Raw genomic sequence first — 11,851 nt, forward strand, 5'->3', positions numbered from 1 at the left:
GCAGTAAGCTGAGATTGCACCACTGTACTCCAGCCTGAGCAACAGAGCAGGACTCTGTCTCAAAAAAAAAAAAAAAGGGATAAGGTCCTCACTGAAGCTGACCCCCTGGGCTCTGAGTTTGGGGTAAGGAAACAGATAATTCCTGAATATTGAGAGGGCTGGACTCTCAGAAACAGTCCTGTTCTGGGCGTCAAGGGATAAAACTTTGACCCTTCCACCCCTCAGATGTGGAGCGTTATTCAGACAAATACCAGATGTCAGGTCCGATTGACAATGCCATCGATTGGAACCCTGGTAGGTGATGGGCCCTTTCATTGACTGCCTTTCTTTCAAATGCATGAGATGCTTCAAGCCATTTCCACCACGCCCATGTCCCCACCCCATTCCCTGATCCAGCATCTGCAAGCTAGAGCCTTAGTTATGTTCCAAAACACTCTCCGATTTTACCTGAAAAAGCTATTGAATAGTTCCCACTACTCAGGAGATATCTAAGCCATAGTTTTGTTCTGAACAACTTTGACCCAGCCCCTTCCTTCCTCTCCTTTAAAACCCTCAATCCCCCTTTAAAACCAGTCATTATTCACTGGAGACCCCAGGCAGGGTCCTATTGACATTTACATTCCCACTATTCCCAGATTGGCGGCGTCTACCCCGGGAGCTAAAGATCCGAGTGCGGAAGCTACAGAAGGAACGTAAGTGTATCTGGAAAAAGGAGGGAGAAGAGAGGTTTCCTTCATCAGCCTGAGAGCCAAGGCTGCTGCTGGTCTCACCTTCCATCCCAGTTCCTATACCCAATCTACCAAGTGTTGTTGCTAGATGTCATAGTGGCCACATGAGGGCAGCAGAGTGACATGTTCGTTGCATGAGGATGTATAAAGCTGGCAAAATTTGCTCTCTGATGGTTCTCCTTTTGATCCCCCCACCAGGGATTACAATTCTGCTCCCCAAGAGGCCCCCTAAGACCACAGAAGATAAGGAGGAAACAATACAGAAACTAGAGGTGAGGAGGAAGTGTGCATAGAGACCTTCTGAGCCCTGGATCCATTCCCTCTCTCTTGACCCATGTGTGCCTCAATTTTTCCCCTCTGTGAACTGAACCTGAGTTTCTATTCCTATTCATCCGCACATGAGACCCTGGAGAAGAAGGAAGAAGAAGTAACTTCAGAGGAGGATGAGGAGAAGGAAGAAGAAGAAGAGAAGGAAGAGGAGGAAGAAGAAGAGTATGATGAAGAAGAACATGAAGAGGTGAAGGGGACTCCTTCCACCTTAGTCCCCCTCCCTTTACCCCGGAAACTCCGAGGATCTCAACTCTTTATACTAGGGATGCTTTCCTCAGAGGGTTGGCATGCCAACAGAGATAGTGCTCCCCAGGGTAGGGGCTTCCCTCTACTCCCTCTGCCCACTCCTCCAAACTACAGCTGGAAGAGATGTCTCAGGCCTGGAATGGTGTGACTGGGAGGAAAGGGGTCTGGTACACAGGAAGGAAGGTGAATGCCAAATTGACTTTTACTTTTTTTTTTTTTTTCCATTTCAGGAAACTGATTACATCATGTCATATTTTGACAATGGAGAGGACTTTGGGGGTGACAGTGATGACAATATGGACGAGGCTACATACTGAAGAAGGTCTCTGGACCCTTGTGTCTTTCTTGAGGATACAGAGAGTAACTGTCCCTGTTATTTGGTTTTTTGGACAAGCAAATCATTTGGTCAGAGTTCACATAACCTGTCTGGTCCCTGGAGATGGGAATGGAGGATGATGACAGTTTATTTTCTACGCTTCCCCTCCTTCCATGTTTGTATCACCTCTGCTATCTTGGGGGAAAGTGCAAAGGACAAATATCTCAATTGTATGAAGGGAGAAAGGAGAATTGAAAGAGGAACTGGGGTTGTTAGAGCTGAGATAACTGTACGCATACCCCTACCCAATTTGTATAGCTCTTTGTGGAGATAATTAGGGATGGGAGCAGTCTGAAGGAGTAAGCCTGGTTTTATACTTTTAAATAAAGTGTTTTTCTCTGTCTCTGTTATGGGTGAGGCCTGGTGATAGAGGCCTGGAGGAATGAAGGAAATGATTAACTAAACAGGGTCTGGTGTGACACACTGGAGGGTTACAGCCGGCTTGTCCTTTGTCCCTTCCCTTCTACCCCCATGGTGGGATACATATTCACAATCTAGCCCCACCAAGGAATATTCAAGGCCTCATCTGCAGGGCAATGCAGAGTAAGTTGTAGAGAAGAACAGTCTGTGCCCCCTGCAGACCAGCTGACTTCTGAGCCTCTGGTCCTCAGGCCACAAGGACATGATTGTGTCTGTTCACACATGTTCACAAGGACACAGACCCTGTCTTTCCCACACTTGACCTTAATCTTGTCCTTATTTACAAAAAATGGTTACAGCAATTTTTGTGGGGAAAGTCAAGAAAACCAGGTATGAGGAGGGAGGAGGAGCTGACTTATCCACCACACTCCCTCCTCTTCCAGACCCTGGAGACGCCACTTTGAAAGGTATGTCTGTGCAGAGTGAGCCCCTCTAAATATCCTATTCTCCAGTTACAGAAACCAGTGTGTGACTGAGTTGCAGTTTCTCTTTTGGTTCTTCCCTTTGTGAAATTTAGTTAGCCTTTCTCACTCCCTTTCTTTGGGGGAAGGGAGGTAGGTGGTGTTGTTTTACAGGAAGTAAGGAGGGTGAGGAGGAAGGGAGTGACTTAGGGACACTCACAGATCTGAGAGATGCTTTCTCGCCCACAGAGCTCTCCCTTGGGTGAGGTCACTTTCCGAGGCTCTGATTGGCTTCTGAGGAAGCCTTAGATGAGCTGATTGGTTCCAGCCACTTGACATGCAACAGTCACGGGCAAGCTGCGTGTCCAGAATAGGAACTGAATAAGGAAGCATGCTATCATAGCAACTCTACTGAGCATTTGAAAGCCGTAAGATGGGATAGAGAAGAACCTTCAAAACATTCCCCAACTGCATTCAAGCAGGCCGACTGAATTCCCTACAGCATCAAGTGATGGAGACTGGCAATCTAAGGTTGAATATGTTTGACCTCATTGTAAAGAATGAAGAAAGAGTGTGACTCCATTGAGAGAAACCACCTTAAAAGCCTAGTTTGGGTGTGTGAGTTAGTGTTTACATAGAAGCAGTGGCAGGCGCCATGGCTCAAACTTGTAATCCCAGAAGTTTGGAAGACTGAGGCAGGAGGATTGCTTGAAGCCAGGAGTTTGAGACCAGTCTAGGCAACAAAGCGAGTCCCTGTCTCTACAACAAAAATATTTAAAAATCTTTCAAATAGCTGAGCGTGGTGGCACTCCCCAGTAGTCCCAGCTACTAGGGAGGCTGAGGCAGGAGGATCCCTTGAGCCCTGTAGTTTGAGGCTGTGGTGAGCTATATGATTGCACCACTGTGCTGCAGCCTGGGCAACAGAGCAAGAACCCGTCTCGAAGAAAAGTAAAGTAGAAGCAGCGAAGGAAACAGGAATAGAAGCAGAACATTCCAGAGTCATTGAGCAATTATGATGATTGACGTGTTTCTTTTTTAGTCCTCCTGAGGTGTTGTGTTGAGTGGCAGGAAGGAGATAGGGGACCTGTAACTGGGATTTCCCATAGCTGTACTTCAGCCTGTGATTATAGCTAGGGAGAGATCAGAAAAACAAAAGTAAAAGCTATTGAAAATTTTCCTTTTGCATTGTTCCCTACATACACACACCAAGTCCTAACCTGGTCAATTATGTGTCTATGTTGGGAGCACAGCCACCCCATAAAGCCCACCAAATGTCAGCCTGGGAACTTAAAAGAGTGAGAACAAAGAAGATTCTGGAAAAGCAGCACACATCCTATACACACACATCCTTTTCCCATGAAACTGGGGAAATGAGGACAAAGGTTGGAGTGACCACTTGAGATCAGTTGTATTACTTCAAAGTGTCAGAAAGATCAGACTATTCTTGGACTCTGCCCTGTCTGCAGGTGACCTTGCTGGACAAAGCCAGGGACACAGAACCCAGCAGCTTTCCCAGATTCTGAAGTGGTTCCAGGAATGAACTAGATTTGTTTCCATTGACCTTTCCCCTACTTTCCATAGGTACTATATCAGGCAGGCCTGAAGCCCAAGGCCTAGTAAACAGGGTCATGGCTCCTATTCACTTTGGAGGAACCCCTGAGAGGTTAGGATTGAGGCCATGCTTGCAAACTTTTTTTGTTTTGTTTTGTTTTGTTTTTTGAAATGGAGTCTCACTCTGTTGCCCAGGCTGGAGTGCAGCGGCACAGTCTCAGCTCACTGCAACCTCCACCTCCTGGATTCAAGTGATTCTGCTGCCCCAACCTCCTGAGTAGCTGGGATTACAGGCACATGCCACCATGCCCAGCTAATTTTTGTATTTTTAGTAAAGATGGAGTTTCACCATGTTGGTCAGGCTGGTCTCGAATTCCTGACCTTGTGATCCACCTGCCTTGGCCTCCCAAAGTGCTGGGATTACAGGCATGAACCACCATGCCCGGCCCCTGCTTGCAAACATTTACAGAGGACCTACACAGAGCTGCTCAGCCCAGTACTACTTGCCTGATAGGGCTTATGTTGAACAGATTGCTGCCATGTCCACAGCCTGGGCTGCACTGCCCCAGGCAGGGTAGGTTCTCTGTCAAGAACCTACCAGGAATCCTGTCCTGGGCATGGTGGCTCCCACCTGTAATCCCACCACTTTGGGAGGCTGAGGTGGGAGGCTGCTTGAGGCGAGGAGCTCAAGACCAGCTTGGGGCAACATAGTCTTCCCTAAGTTTGCCTTTACAAAAAAAAAAAAAAAAAGGAAAGAATCCTATTTTTCTCTATGCTATGTTTCATCCCTAGCCTCATGATTTCCTCCCATCTCAGGTGGGCAGTTTAAGAGTGGTCTGCAAACAGACCCAGTGACTCAAGTGGTTTGAGGGAGGCTAAATGGCAGACCTGAAAGCAACATGTAGTTTAGATTGGGAGTGGAGACCAAAGAAAATTGGAGGGTCAAATGAATAAGGTAATTGGGCACCTATAATTTGGTAAGGAAAAGACAGTTCTTTTCCTCAATTCATTTTTTTTTTTTTTTTTTTTTTGACGGCGGATCACTCTGTGGCCCAGGCTGGAGTGCAGTGGTCGGATCTCAGCTCACTTGCAAGCTCCGCCTCCCGGGTTTACGCCATTCTCCTGCCTCAGCCTCCCGAGTAGCTGGGACTACAGGCGCCCGCCACCTCGCCCGGCTAGTTTTTTGTATTTTTTAGTAGAGGGGGGTTTCACCGTGTTAGCCAGGATGGTTTTGATCGCCTGACCTCGTGATCCGCCCGTCTCGGCCTCCCAAAGTGCTGGGATTACAGGCTTGAGCCACCGCGCCCGGCCCTCAATTCATTTTTTTTTTAAGAGACAGGGTTTCACACTATTTTATGGTCCTAGTTTCACCACTCCATAGCTTTGTGCCCTTCAGAAAGTCATGTATGTCTCCAAGCCTCAGTATTCCTCGTGTGTGAAATATAAATTTGGACTAGATGTGTCCAATGGGAGCCATTCTAGCTCTCACAGAGTAGGGCTTATGCTGATCCATCTGTAAGAATTCAAATGGGCCTGAGAACAAAGGCAGGATGTGCCTAGCTTTGGCTGAACATATTCCATTCGCTGGATTTCCCCACTTTATTTTCAGCCTAGGCAGACTCAAGATACCTCAGGCATCTGGCCAGTCGTTTCCAAGAACCTTCTTCAGCTCGGGTAGCAAGAAGATCAGCAATTCCATCAACTAGCAAGAAAGGGACACCACTTACAGCAGAGTTCAAGGTCACAATCGGCAAGCCAGGACTCAAATCAAACAGGACACCAGTAGATTTCTGACTGAAGAAGGGGCTGGTGGGCAGGTCCTCTTCATCTCCCCTCATATGTCATGTCCAGCCAGAGGATGGATAAGAGAAACGAGCTCAATGAGAATAGCTCCACTAACTAATCTGGCCAAACCAGTAGTGACCTCTTCTCCCCTGACCTTTCCCCTTCTGGGGCTCCCGTTTCCTCAAGGTCATTTGGAACCACAAAACTGGAAATAAGTTCTAGTTTCCTGCTATCACCTCAGAAAGGCCTTTGGCTCATCCCCAACAGACTTTAATTTGCCTCTTTGTATCTAGGAAAGAAGGGAGGTCCCCCTCATAACCTTAATGGGGGAGTCAGTGGGAAGACACTGATCCAACTTAACTGCAGGACCTTAATGGCTAGGTGCTCTCACCTTGGGAATCCAAGATGTTGGGGAAGGAATCCAGAGATTCCTCAGGCCTGATCCCAACAAACGCAGGAAGGGGCTAGGTCCCCATGACCTCAGAGTGTGAGATTATTCTCTAGTCTCAAACCTCTCCTCCTCCCAGGATCCTCCGCTTTGGGCTATGCTCCCAGCCCTTTCCTGAATAGTTCTCATCCTTGTGATTCCTCGTTGATCTTGGTTTACAGTAGAGAAAGGGGGAAAATATCCAAATCCTGTCTCTGATATTCTTTGCTACACTCAGGGCAGTGTTGATAATATTAGGTTAGGAGGGAGGGGGTTAGACCTATTTTTGTCTTAGCAAAAGGGGTAGGTGGAAGAAACTCATCTAAGTTAGGGATGCAGATTTGAGATATTTCCTGTCTTGGAGAGAATAGGTAGAGTCCCATCTGGACAGGGAAAGAAGCCCTGATACTCATCCTCCTTAGGCTCTGGTGTGATCAGAGATATAGCCATTTTGGAGAAGAGATTCCCTCTTCAAAGGAGGACCATTTAATGCTTGTACTTCATTTTTCTTAGGCAGAGTGATAACAGGAAGTGACACAAAATGGGCTCAGTGGGAGAAAGGGCAAATTCTGATCAGCCCTTTTCTAAGTCTTCCATTTCCTTTCCAAGCCTCTTTCCTGGCACCTAGACACTCTTTCTCATCTGACCATACTTGGCTGCTCTGGATCTCTCACCTCTCCCGTACTTGGCTTGGCTCCTGTTTTTGGGTCTTGCTTTCTACCCTGAGCCGCCACACTAACACCTGTCCAGAGATATCAGGGATATTTATACACTTCTCAGTGGCTGAACTGGGCCAGGCCTGGAGGGTTGGCTGAGGACCAGACAGAGAGCTTATTACTCAGACTCATTCTTGTTGTCTTTCAAATTATTTTCCTCTCTTTGACTCTTTCTCCGTGTCTCTCTTTACCTCATGCCTTTATACAGTGCTGTTTAAATTGGATTATTCCTGGGGTGATATGGTGAAGACTATTTGGAGCCACAGAATACACATGGCACATCTTCCAGAGTGTTAATTTTACTTTTAAGATTTGGTGGGGGAAGATAAATCATTTTTATGCTAAAACCAACACAAATATATTATGCAGTGTAAATCAAAATTTGCATTTTTTAAAGATAAAATAGATACTTCAAAGACATTTCTGGCTTATGACAGGCTCCTTTAGACTGCTTTGGGAGTCCTGGGGGAAAATGGTTCACTCTCTTGTATCTTAGGGGTCCTGCAGAGGAAATATTTGAGGAGCTCTACTTAGAGCAGAGGTAACAAGTTAAGAGAAACCTAAACACTAAACAGGAGTCAGGCAGATATAAAAGATCGAAGCATGGGAGTGTAATGCAATAGGGAGTGGTGAGAACTGGCAAACCAGAGCCTGCCTAGCCCCTTCAGCTCCAGCCGATTAATGCCATGAAAGAATGTGACTCAGTGTTACCAAATATGACTGCTTTTTAAGAGACACCAGAATGGTAGATGTTACTGAAATCTGATTTTTAAATGTTTACAACTGATTCAAATGTTTAGGAAAGGAAATACAGGTTTATTTATTTATTATTTTTTTTGAGATGGAGTTTCACTCTTGTTGGCCAGGCTGGAGTGCAATGGCATGATCTCGGCTAACTGCAACCTCTGCCTCCCGAGTTCAAGCAATTCCCCTGCCTCAGTCTCCTGACTACCTGGGATTACAGGCATGCACCACCACATCTGGCTAATTTGTATTTTTAGTAGAGACGGGGTTTCGCCGTGTTGGTCAGGCTGGTCTCGAACTCCTGACCTCAAGTGATTTGCCTGCCCAGACTCCCAAACTGCTGAGATTACAGGCATGAGTCATGGCGCCCAGACGGCAATATGGATTTCGAAATGTCTGCAAGCTGGTTTGGCCTATGGGCCTCTGATTTGCTGCCTCTGGCTTAGTGTTTCCTCCAGCTTTGCTTAGGTTCATCATCAGCTAAAATCAAGACAAAAGAAGAGAAACACGAATCACAGTGTGATCTCCCTTCCCTAAGTCCATCTCCCCACCAGCTTCCCATCAATCTTGGAGCACTTATATCAGGGATTTTCTCCTCCACCCACTAAGCAGGGTGGGCAGTGTCAGAAATAGTGTTGAGATACAGGAAAGAACAAGAGGAAAGAAGGAAGCAGTCTTTGAATATAGAAGGTTATTCAGTTTAAAGGGTATTCACCAAGGGAAGATGAAACCCCAAATAGGAAATTATCATAATTTTTGTCTCTCCTTCCTCACTTTCATTCCTAACCTCCAGGCCTCCCTCACAGTCAAAAAGATATTCTGAACTTGCTAATGATCAACCTCTCTCCCAGCCTTTCCACCTCCCAGGTGACCTAATTTTCCCAAACCAGAGATAGCAGATCTTGCCTTGTCAGACTTGGTCACCATTTCCAACCTCTCTGACCTTCACGATCATTTCTTCTACTTTCCAAAAGTATATGAAGCACAGGCCTGGGATTCCATGGTGTCAAATTCTGTTCCCAAGAGTTGGGGGCAGTGCGATGCATGAGGTTGCAGGAGAGTTTGGAGCTGTCCTGCGGGACAGCTTGAGGAGGTAGAACTGCAAAGAAGCCTTGAGAGTACCACTGGCAGAGGTACACCTATCTCCAGGGGAAACAGAGGAGCTATTGGCCCTGCCCAATCACCCTCTTCCTGATCTACAGGAATCGGGAGGTAAAACAGAAACCAGAGTTTCCTCAGAGTTGGAAGGTGAAGCAAGCATGAAAGACAGGGAATAAACATAAATGGGAGAGCAGGAGGCAAAGGATTAACCCTGAGTCTGGCTAGATGAAGGAGGAAGCCAGAATCTGGAGAAGTGGAGAGGGAGGGATCTTTAGCCACACAACCATATAAGGGAAGCACAAATGTTGGCCAGGCGCGGTGGCTCACGCCTGGGATCCCAGCACTTTGGGTGGCCGAGGCAGGCGGATCTATAGTGAAACCCTGTATCTACTAAAAATACAAAAATTAGCCAGGCGTGGGGGTGGGCACCTATAACCCCAGCTACTCAGGAGGCTGAGACAGGAGAATCACTTGAATCTGGGAGGCAGAGGTGCAGTGAGCCGAGATCGCGCCATTGCACTCCAGCCTGGTGACAGAGTGCGACTCGTCTCTTAAAAAAAAAAAAAAAAAAAGGGAAGCACAGTTCTCATGCCCCTAAATACCTCCTCCCCTCTCAGCAGCTGAAATCCTTGCTCTATCCATCTGTCCAATACGTTAAAAATATCCAAGCTGGGAACCTAGCCAGACATTTCCAAGAACCTGTTTACTGACCATTTGATTAACTTTGATTGTCAGCAACTTCATAGCCCAACAGGGACTGAGAATGGACCTTGCCTAACATCTCAGGACTCAGGGAACATGGAATTCACAATCCTGTCCCTTTGTTTTCCCTCTCTTCTTTCTCCCATCACTCTGTTGCCTGGAGATGACCAGTCAATTGATAGTCAGAGTCTGTTCATTCTTTTCTCTTTACATAACAGGCCCAGCAGAGAGTAGGGAAGGGTCAAGCAAAGGGAAAGGTCAGGACAGAACAGGAACAGCCTAAATAAGCTAAACTGGGCCTTATGCGTGGGCTCACCTCCACTGACATTTGTGCTACTCAGTCTAGTCCACCTCGCGGAAAAAAATCAAATGGAATGCAATACCTTGAAAGAAAAAGTCTGCAAGTCCTGTGACGTTACATTGTATATCCAGCACTCTCTGTTCCTCAGTTTATCACTCCAAATGGTGGGAAGCTTTTCTTTGGAGTTGTATACTGAAAAGTTAAGAAAGTTCAAATAATTTTTAGAAGGTTACAGGGTGTAATCCACAGGCTTGGGAAGCACACTGGGAGTGTGAAAAAGAAAATCCTGAGGCCAAGTGGGTACTGTGGCTCACTCCTGTAATCTAAGCACTTTGGGAGGCCGAGGCAGGCAGATAGCTTGAGTCAAGCTATCTGGAGTTTGAGACCAGCCTGGGCAACATGGTGAAACCTCATCTCAGCTAAAAATAAAAAAAAATTAGCCAGACATGGTGGTGCATGCCTGTAATCCCAGCTACTTGGGTGACTGAAGCAAGAGAGTTGCTTGAACCCAGGAGGAGGAGGTTGCAGAGATTGCCCCACTCCACACTAGCCTGGGTGATAGAGTGAGACTGTCTCAAAAGAAAAAAAAAAAAAAAAAGTAAATTATTCAAGGGGGTGATGAGGGATATGTCTCTTCTTTTTTTTTTTTAGGTAACAATCACTTAAGTGGCATTGTTCTAACTTTTTACATATATTTTAAAATTTCTCACAATCTTCTGAGGTAGGCATTATTATTGTCTCTCATTTTATAAATGAACTAACTGTGACATAGAGAGGTTAAACAAGTTGCCCAAGGTCACACAACTGGTTAAATGGTAGAAGAAAGGTCTTAATTTAGATAGTTTGGCTTCAGGGTCCACGTGCTTAACTACTATACTATACTTTCTTCCTTTTTCTTTTCTTTTTTTTTTTTTGAGACAGAGTCTCGCTCTGTCACCCAGGTGCTGGAGTGCAGTGGCGTGATCTCTGCTCACTGCAACCTTCCTCTCTGGGGTTCAAGCAATTCTCTTGCCTCAGCCTCCCAAGTAGTTGGGACTACAGGCGTACACCACCTCACTTGGCTAATTTTTTGTATTTTTAGTAGAGATGGGGTTTTACCATGCTGGCCAGGCTGGTCTCAAACTCCTGATGTCAGGTGATCTGCCCACCTTGGCTCTCAAAGTGCTGGGATTATAGGCATGAGCCACCGTGCCTGGCCTATTTTTTCTTAATAGTATAGGAAGACTAATCTTTGGACTTTTTCCGGGTTCTAGACTTACCTATTGAGCCAGGACCTGCAGCCCTGGATCTTTAGCTCTCTGAAAAGGAGTGTTTCAGCTTATGAAATAGAGGTGGATGTGAGGTCGTAACAGAGAAAGGACAAAAAAACTTCCCATCCCCCATGCCCAAACTATTGAGGCCAGGATGCCTGGGGCAGGGACTTCTGATCATTGGAAGGTCAGTAAAATATTTTCCTTACTCACCTTATGCATTTTATCACCTAGAGGTAGCCCAAGAAAATAATTCTAAGAGGGATCTGTAGTCTGTTGAAAGAATTGGGCCAAGGTTGCATGTGCCTGTCGTCACAGCTACATGGGAGGCTGAGTATGGGGAATCCCTTGAGGCTATGAGTTCAAGGTCAGAGTTTGCTATAATTGTGCCTGTGAACAGCCACTGCACTCCAACCTGGGCAACATAGTGAGACCCTCTCTCAAAAAGAGAAGAAAGAATTGTGCAAAGGTTACTCCTTGACTCCACTTCGTGCCCTTCAGCTCTTGTGTGGTTGTTTTTTGCTGAACGTGTGCTTTGTCCAGATCCTTGCCTCCACATTTTTCCCTCCCAGTACCTCAACCCAAGTTAGATCCTTGTGTTTCCAGTCTGTTCAGAGGTATCAATCAAGGCAGCCAATGACTCTGGTTGTTGAAGTACCTGTTTTTTGTTTTGTTTTGTTTTGTTTTGTTTTGAGAAGGAGTCTCTCTCTATCTCCCAGGCTGGAGTGCAGAGGCGTGATCTCGGCTCACTGAAGTCTCCACCTCCCGGATTC

General features: G+C 46.2%; 1 protein-coding gene across 2 annotated transcripts in view; it reads left to right on the top strand.

The window, feature by feature from the left end:
- The window catches only part of POLR3GL (polymerase (RNA) III (DNA directed) polypeptide G (32kD)-like), a 22,685-nt gene extending 20,662 nt beyond the window's left edge, over positions 1-2,023 (top strand). For both annotated transcript variants that reach the window (XM_011951300.1, XM_011951299.1), the window contains exons 4-8: positions 226-294; positions 636-692; positions 927-1,000; positions 1,132-1,245; positions 1,535-2,023. In XM_011951300.1, coding sequence (XP_011806690.1) covers positions 226-294; positions 636-692; positions 927-1,000; positions 1,132-1,245; positions 1,535-1,621 — 401 coding nt within the window. In that variant the 3' untranslated portion in view covers positions 1,622-2,023. The remainder of the gene's footprint in view (positions 1-225; positions 295-635; positions 693-926; positions 1,001-1,131; positions 1,246-1,534) is intronic.
- The last annotated feature ends 9,828 nt before the right edge of the window (positions 2,024-11,851 follow it).

Source organism: Colobus angolensis, unplaced genomic scaffold (assembly GCF_000951035.1).
Source record: "Colobus angolensis palliatus isolate OR3802 unplaced genomic scaffold, Cang.pa_1.0 Scaffold317, whole genome shotgun sequence".
Lineage (NCBI taxonomy): Eukaryota > Metazoa > Chordata > Mammalia > Primates > Cercopithecidae > Colobus > Colobus angolensis.